Here is an 8,812-nt window from a genome sequence, read left to right on the forward strand (position 1 = left end):
TTTTAAAAAAATCATAAAACACCCATTAAAAGATAGTCAAAGCATTGTCCATCTACAGAAACCCATCCCCATTAAAGATAACCCTAAAATGAAAAAAGAAAGGTCTATAGAGCTGCATATAAATTAAAAAAGGAAAATTTGGAGACACATTCAAATTGATACATTGCATGCTGGAACGGTACACATGCCCACAATAGCATCTCCTGTTCCTCGGTTTCTCTCTTGGAAAAGGTTCAATTATAATTCAAGTAAAATAACACGTCCAGTGAAGCCTAACTTTGAAAATAACACGTCCAGTGAAGCCTAACTTTGAAAATAAGGATCAGTTTGATTCACAGCTCTCATTTCAACTGGTATATGAGGTTGCATATTACTGCAGGGCACAAGTTGCTGCCAACAGCAACTCGACCATAATTGTATCATAGGAAGTAGTCAGGGGTTCTCCTAGTTACATCTGGCTCTCCCCTCCTTGGAGCTGGCTCAAACTGGAATTAAAAATAAACACAACTTCATGTAACAGACACTAATCACAAAACTGAAAGTATTTTGTCATGGAATAACTACATTGCTTTCAAGCTAAATAAAACATAACTATAACCAATACTGAATGAAAAGTAGTTTGAATAGGAAACAAAAGAATAAGCTAAACCTGAATGAATGTGTGTCCTTTGCAGTCATCAACTTCAAGGATGGATGCCATGTTACCACAGCGATAACAATAATTAGGTGCACTGAATATGGTAACCACCTTTTGATCCTGCAATGAGGCACTATGAATCAGCCATTTACCACCACACAGAAAAACAATAGAAAATTAAGAGAGATCGGATATTTACATGACCCCAGTTATATCCTTCCATAACCAGCTGGTGAGCTCTAGCAATCAGCTTCAAATTATTGGTATGGTTAAACTGCTCAGATATGTCCTATAAAAGCAATACACATAAGCAATCCGCAAGAAAATAATGATGACAGGCAAAATCAATAAAAGATTTATACACAGCAGATTTGTTACCTGGCCAAAAGTGTATCCAGCACCTCTAGGAGAGATACCCCAACCACAGCGGTCATCAGGATCAGACCATAAAAGATCACACATGGGTCCCTCATGGGGAACTTCTTGCACACGATCAAAATTACGAATGTTGTCAAGGGTTTCAATAGATGGGGACAACCCACCATGAAGACAGAATATTTCAGATTCAACCTTCAAAATAGAAGAATATGTCACTTCGGAAATATTTGTTTATTGAAAACCCAGAAAACTTGGTGTAACATGTGAACTACAATTACATGGATGGGATATCATGAAATTTAAAGAGCAATATAACTAAGAGACACCGGTAACTAGAAACAACTAAAAAGCAGCCTTAATTATGACTACTAAGACCAAAAAAACATGGAGCTGGAAATGATGACAATCTAACCAACATACTAATAATTCCCGTCGGAGGCAAAAACAAAATATCTTATAGTTCTTTTCCAACATTATGTAATAGCATACTAACCAATGCTGTCAAGGGGAAGTAGTCAAACAAATCAGTGAACATCTTCCAAACATTAGCACTACCATACCTGTAAATCAAATACAAAGAATATTCACTGACAGAGTTGCACAACTTTAAATATGAAATTGGAAAAGATATTAGAAATGAAAAGAAAAAAAAAACAACTATCAAACAGAAGAAAATGAACCACATCATAGTAAACGAGTTAAAGTAAAGCATAAAACCTAATTAGTGATATAATAAGAATTCTAAATCAAGTTATTAGAAAAAGGTAATTTAATATATTGTAGTACTATAAACAACTTTAACTTGGATATTTGTGTGAGTGTGATTAAAAGTAACTGTAGAAAGAGATAGAACCCGCCATTATTTATGTATGGTCCACTGAATTTGCTTGTCTTTCGTTTTTATAACATGACATTATCGTGTTACTATGTAAAATGAGAGGATACAGACTTCTTTAACAAATTGCACAACTGATAGTATATATTTATTACGGGCACATTTGTGCTCATTATTAAATAACATCTTAACATTGAATATGCAAATGCAAATTAAGAAAAACAAACTTTTTCCAAAGACCTATAGTATATTCAATGACATAACATAGACTTTTTAAATACCAGTCACGAAACCAAGTAATATGTCTTGGAAACTTAAATGAATTGATAGTTACTACTTAGAGATAAATGGTCTACTTTTGAACTTTAATACCAGACAGAAAATTATTATGGCATTATCTGACCTGTGCAGTTGATCTATCTAGTAGAAAAAAGCCTGGCAAATAGCTATTGTTGTTGTACTACTTAAGTTCAGTAATGTCATTTCCTACTGATACATGAATTAAATCTCGGCTTTTCAATCTTAATAGTTAAACCAAACTACAACAAAATCTATGATATGACAATGATATAACATTTTCTTTTTTACTATTAGTACAAGAAAGTGGGCCAAATTAAAAATCTCTAACTTTCATTAAAAAATGAGATCTTCCATTAAAAAACAATAGATAACTCAACCTACGATGAATCATATTCGATGATATACCATTTAAATCCTTATCTCTGCTAATGATTTAACCTATAGTTTTCCTTGGTTTCCATCTTATCTCTAACTATTGGACTATTCCCCCATTTAGTACATCCTCTTCATCAATGCTTAAACAATCTTCTTTATACATCATTAACAAAATTTCAAGTAACTCTGAAACATGTGACAATAGGAAAACAATACACATTAACGATAGTGCTGAAATGCTAATAAGGAATAAAAAACTCATAGTTAAAAATTTCACAAAATTGTGCTGAATAGAAGACAGTGATAATTAATATCCAATTTATCTTAAACAAAGGCATCCTGAAAAAGGTGAATTTAGCAGGTACTTACTTCCGTAGGCACTCGTCATAAAATCCATAAACTTGAGTAATCTGCATAAAAGCCAATATGATCCATAACTGTTCAAAGCTAAAAAAACATACAGAAACAACTAAACAAACTACTGAACTAGGAAGTCATGTTTTACTCGTACTATAACTAACTTCAGCCACTTAAAGTAATAAGTTCCAAGTCCATAACTGTTTTATCAAATCCAATATCAAATATGCCCAATAATGCATATTCTTTCCGTCATCTGATATGAGTGAAAGCATCCAATTGGGGGCACTAGTAACTTTCCAGTAAAATTTGATAGAAATTGGTTTCGCCAAAAATCTAAGCCAATACTTATAATGATGTAACTAAGGATTTAGTTAGGATTTTCATCACATATTTAATTCACTACTATTAAAAAGACTGCATGATAAAAACTAGAACAAACCTGACGACTTTCATGATTTCCCCTCAAAATAGTGATACGCTGGCGATAACGCACTTTAAGGGAGACCAAAAGCTGCATAATGACTTAATTAGTGCCTAAAAAAAGTTACCTACAAAAGAAGCATTCATTTGGAAGAAAAATAAACACCATACAAAATATGAAATCAAAAAAAAAAAAAAAAGAATAGCTATTAACGTGTGCCACAAATAATCTTGAACGTCATAGATGAGATTGCTGACACTAGGGGAAACTACAGTATCCCATGTGATCTCGGGACATAATGCAGCATTCACAAATGCAAAAACAAAAATCATTTGCTCTCTTCTTTTGGATAGCATGGTGTATAAGCATAACTGATTTAACTATGTAATGACACCAACAACAAAAAACAATAATGAAGTAAGTTGGTTTTCTAACTCCTCTAAGAAAATATCAAACTACCAGTGTTGTCGATGGTGGATAGCAGTCCATGGCGGAGAGCCAAAATCCCGCTATACTGGGCGCTATGCAGGGCCGTTAAAGCAGATTATAGCGGAAAAGATTTGCAATATCGGCCAATATTTACCATTGTAGCGAGCCCAAAAACTGCCATAGCAGCCATGGCGTCGCCATTTGATAACACTGCAAACTACTGACATGGTATACAATTCCTGAGATTTCACTAGAACACCCTAGTTAAATACTCTCACAAAGACTAGTGAAAATATAATGACAAACAAAATGTTTCTGTTTCAAATACAAACAAACAAGAGAGTAAAGCATAATAGTCCATACTCACCGTTACGGTTTCGACAGAATAATAGCCCCGATCAACATAATCTCCCATAAACAAGTAATTTGTATCTGGACACTACCAACAAAAAGATGTACCAGAAATTAGAATTTGAACATTAGATGTCATATTTCAAGTACAAGCAAGAAAACATGTACAATACAAGTAATGCTATGCTAAAAAATAGTGGGCCAAAAAAGCCATGTTCTAAAATAAAACATAGAACATAATTTCTAAAATATATAATAAGACAGAGACAGAGCATGAAAGGCTTCTAACTGGCCATCAACACTGGAGGACATAGTTAATTAAAAACGAGATTTGGCAAGCTGCTGCATCAAAAAGTTTGAATCAGAGCTTATTGCACTCGATGAATATGTCAGCAGTAACTAAAATACTTAATGGACATCAATTATGATACAAATAGACAAGGAAAAGAAAACTTAGCCAAACAAATAATTATAAACATAGATGTCACATGATTGCAAGATATTAGTATCAATAAAATGAATGGTTTACACTACAAGGATAATTTGGGGGAAGTTATATTTATTACTACTATTAAATTCTCAAACTTGAACATCACCTAGCTAATGGAGTTTTAAGGAATAAACAGTAGCGAAACTTTGATTAAGGAAGGTCTTTTTACATCGAAGATGCATGGCATTTTCTGATTTTCCAAATATTTTCTTACTTTATACATCTAATTTCATAAATTTGGCAAATAATAAATGTTAAATATAAAGCTAACTATAAGGGAAAATACCTTCCCTCCAATGCGGAAAAGCTCTGCAAGATCATGGAATTGCCCATGAATATCACCACAGATTGTAACAGGACTTTTTACAGGCTGCAATTGTTGGCGAATAAAATAATCATTAGTTTTCACTTTTCTCAGTCTTACAAACAGTATAAATATACTTACAAAAGAAAGTCAAATTCGTCATATATGGAATACACACAGCCCAAACAATTACTGAGAACTCTTCGACTGACAATAAAGTGATAAACAAAATTGTGAGGGGGAGGGTGCATAATAACAAAATGTAGGCAAGATATGAAACCAATGCGCACAAAACCCCCCATACAGATGGGCACAAATATATAAAACAAGTTGACGTAACAAATACACTAACAAACCTGGACATTGCTCTCTTCCATCAAAATCTCCTTCGCCTTATCACACAAAACCCTAACCTGTATATACAAGTGCAAATGTGATGTCAGTGTTGGATAACGAAATGAAAAGGAACAACATTTTCTCAGTGGCGCGACTTCTTTAGTGAAGAGGTAAAAGAGAATCAAACAAATACAAGATAAGAAACATCCTAGACTACCAAACTCCTTTTTGGGAAAATAGATTACTGTCTCAAAGAAAATAAAAAAGTTAAGTAAAATAGATATTTGTCTCCAAAAAAATAGATTACTTGTTTATAAGTAAAATAGATATACTGTCTCCAAAAAAAATTTCAACTTTTTATAAATGAGTCTAAGAAATTTCATATGCATAATCACCAAAGTAGTATTACAGATTCAACAATTTAATTATTTAATTTAGTATTTAAGCAGTATTAAGCATAAATCTTGAATCGGTCTCAATTAATTCTAACTCAGCTGCCATGAAAAGGGGGTTTGGCCATAGGGCGTTAATATGGGTTGAAAACAATGTTGTCAATGGTGGATGACAATTTAGAGCCGATGGCCAAAATTCCCAATACAAAGATGGTATTCCACTACACCATTCTACCATAGCAGCTATTTGATAATTTAACAACATAGTCGTAAGAACACAAATGGGCGAACAGGTGGTGGGGATGGAGGCATCTTGGTTTTGTAATGGAAAAGGGATTTCCTGGTTTCCAACACTAAAATACTTTCAATTAAAAGGTGTCTAATACTACAAATCCTCCTATTAAAAAGAATAGGTGAACAAAACAAGGACTGCCCTGTTCAGAATCGCTGCAGCAATATAGGACTATCCCCGTCCCTATGCGAACTATGCAATGCAGACAGGGATTTTTAAATGGGCAAAAGCAGCTCAGCCCTACATTGGCACCATAACAATGAGGTTCAGCGCTATCTTAACTATTCTGCAAAAAAAAATAGATCCAAACTCAAGACACCTGGGCAGTGGACGCACTCAACTAATACAATTCACAAAAACAAAATAACCGAAAAGGAAATATTTTGTTTGACTATTACAGGTGTTTTGAGCAGTACATGACCATGTCAGGGATTTTCATTTACTAAAAGTGCACTCGACAAACCAGCTTTTATGGAATTTCTCCTAGGCCTAGCTGGCAGCCTCCTCGACTGAAGTCTGAAGAGGACAGTAATTTTGCCATTAAATGCATACTATTTTGAAATCTTCACAGAATACCCGAGCAGCTAAAACATGCAATAGAGATAATGTTTGGATGTACGGCACCTCTAATTCAGATTACAGTTTCACAATGCTCCAAACTTCATTGAGAAACTGAATACTAACACATATCAATCTCTTCTAATTTTTGCAATGAATATGTAACCGACAAAAAATGCATTAAACACTTGTTAGGAGATTGAAACAGAACCTGCGTGTCTCATCCAGCGGAGTTATTCCCTAGCAGTAAGTCCCCTTCCCAATAAAGTAGGCCAAAGACTCAACTAACAGCCCAATCAGCTTGATTCTACTATATATAACTCAGTCTGAAAAATACTTAGCAACACATGACACAGAAATATATAGAAGGATTTTTCCACCTTTTCAAGTCCTCAGTCATTGAAGACAGTCTACCATTTCCACTCCTTAAATACATAAATTGTAACATTATTAACCATGAGAAAATGGCTTTATGTAAGAAAGTAACAATGTGAGTCGCATCCAACGGAGTTAACAGAAAACCCTCATTCCCTAGCAGTTACTCCCCTTCCCAATAAAGAGGCCAAAACATCAACTAACAACCCAATCAGCTTATTCTACTATTAACCATCTATACAAAAGGAATTTTTTCCTCCGTTTGAAGTATCCCTCAGTCAGTGAAGCCAATCTAATCTAATCTACCATTTCCATTCTGTAAATACATAAATTATAACAATATTAACCATGAGAAAATGGCTTTATGTAAGAAAGAAACAATCCTTCACCAACCAAAACCGCAAGATACAGTGAAAATAAATAAAAAAACGAATCCAAAACCTAGAATCATCGAAACGAATTCCCCAAATCTGACATAATACGCAACAAAACGAGCATTCTAGCCGCCATTGAATTATGAAAAAATCAATGAAGATTTTCAAGAATTAACCAGGAGAAAACTGAAATCAATATTCGCTACAAGATGTGAAACAGATCAAATTGCAAGAAACGAATCAAGATACAGTAAAACAACCGATGAAAAATTAGCAAGGGAAATTCCGGATCCGCGAGCAAAAGAACGTGTAAAGAAACGAAAGAGTTATGGAAATTAGATTTACCTCTTGTTCGGACAAGGGTTTGCACTGCATGAGCTGAGAAATCTGCTCATCGAGATTTCCATGGGAATTCGAAGGAACCGAATCCATTTTGAAATCCTCCACCTCCTAACCCTTGGTTGCTGGATCGATATCCAGTTTTAGAATCGACGGAAACCCTAGATCTAACTCGGAAAAGCCCTTTTTGCGTTTTCGATTATTGTTACTTGTTTGTTGTTTATGGCTTTTAGAGAGAGAAAGAGGTGAAAAGGTGGTGGTGATGAAGAAACCAAAGCGTTGGAGGGTTCGATGGGCTCGTTTTGTTCGATAACCACTCCTTTTTTGGGGGCAAAATTTATATTAATAATAATTGCAATGCTAGCTTAACAAAATTCGGGATTCATACTTTTAGATTTTATTTTTTTTTTCCACTAAGCTTTAGAATTGGATTTCAAAAATATGATTGAATATCTCGTTAACTTTTTTTTTTTAAATTCTTTGAATATCTCCTTGATTAGGAAAAAGTAATTAGTGTCTTACTTTTGAATTTAACTCTTAAAGGATGTGGAGTTTTGATATCTTAAATTAATGTTCAAATAACATTGGATTGTCATAAATGTTATACTACAAATTTATATGTAGGATGAATTATTTTTGTATGATGTAGGAGAGACTTTAAATGTAGCTTAGAGAGTTAGAACATGTGTTCGGCACATGGACTATGTTATAAGATTTCATCGGAAATGAGTCATCACCATAATCTCTAATGGATTGGAGTCGAATTGGTCAAAGCCGAAGAAATTACTTTAAGACTCGACATGTCCCATTAGGTCATATAGGATTGTGTATAACTTCCTCAAGGGCTAGACTAGGATATTACTTTTTCATAAATCATAGTTTAAAAGACATTTTGTTTTGTATGTCACAGTCAGAGTCACTAATAGTATCCTCATAACAAGTACACTTGGCATCGACTGTTGGATTCGATAAAACATTATTTGGTGCACCTTTTTAAGAGTTTAATTCATCTATATATCGTTTCACATTGATGGCCACACACGTAATTCTTATGATCATGAACCATACTTAAAATGTCGGCCGCAATAGAGGAGTTGTGTCACCATGACCAAAACCTACAACAAATTGTTTAGACAATCTAGCAACAATAACGAGAAGATGATGTGTTATATGAAAGGATAGAGGTTAGAGACTCTCAACGAAATTTTGGATGCAATAGTCTCGTAGAATTTCATGTTGCCTTTTTTGGAAACATTTGATGGGAAT

The 8,812-nt window shown here is 34.1% G+C and overlaps 1 protein-coding gene across 1 annotated transcript; it reads right to left on the reverse strand.

Annotated features, from left to right (window-relative positions):
* On the reverse strand, positions 1–7,871 carry LOC131603408 (serine/threonine-protein phosphatase PP2A catalytic subunit). Its single transcript, XM_058875706.1, has 11 exons — positions 7,553–7,871; positions 5,237–5,293; positions 4,863–4,946; positions 4,103–4,174; positions 3,325–3,396; positions 2,895–2,935; positions 1,509–1,575; positions 1,016–1,207; positions 837–926; positions 650–757; positions 1–485 (listed from the first exon to the last, which is right to left on the reverse strand). Exons 1-11 carry the CDS (start codon positions 7,637–7,639, stop codon positions 420–422), a joined length of 936 nt encoding a protein of 311 aa, XP_058731689.1. The 5' UTR covers positions 7,640–7,871; the 3' UTR covers positions 1–419.
* Positions 7,872–8,812: the final 941 nt, after the last annotated feature.

Source organism: Vicia villosa, linkage group LG5, assembly GCF_029867415.1.
Source record: "Vicia villosa cultivar HV-30 ecotype Madison, WI linkage group LG5, Vvil1.0, whole genome shotgun sequence".
In the NCBI taxonomy this organism is placed as follows: Eukaryota; Viridiplantae; Streptophyta; class Magnoliopsida; order Fabales; family Fabaceae; genus Vicia; species Vicia villosa.

Excerpts from the sequence above, each read along its gene's own strand:
- LOC131603408 (XM_058875706.1), bottom strand. The coding sequence starts at position 7,639 with ATGGATTCGGTTCCTTCGAATTCCCATGGAAATCTCGATGAGCAGATT. Across the intron at positions 4,947-5,236 it reads TGGAAGAGAGCAATGTCCAG|CCTGTAAAAAGTCCTGTTAC; the intron begins GTTTGTTAGTGT and ends CAACAATTGCAG. Across the intron at positions 3,397-4,102 it reads ATTCTGTCGAAACCGTAACG|CTTTTGGTCTCCCTTAAAGT; the intron begins GTGAGTATGGAC and ends GTCATTATGCAG.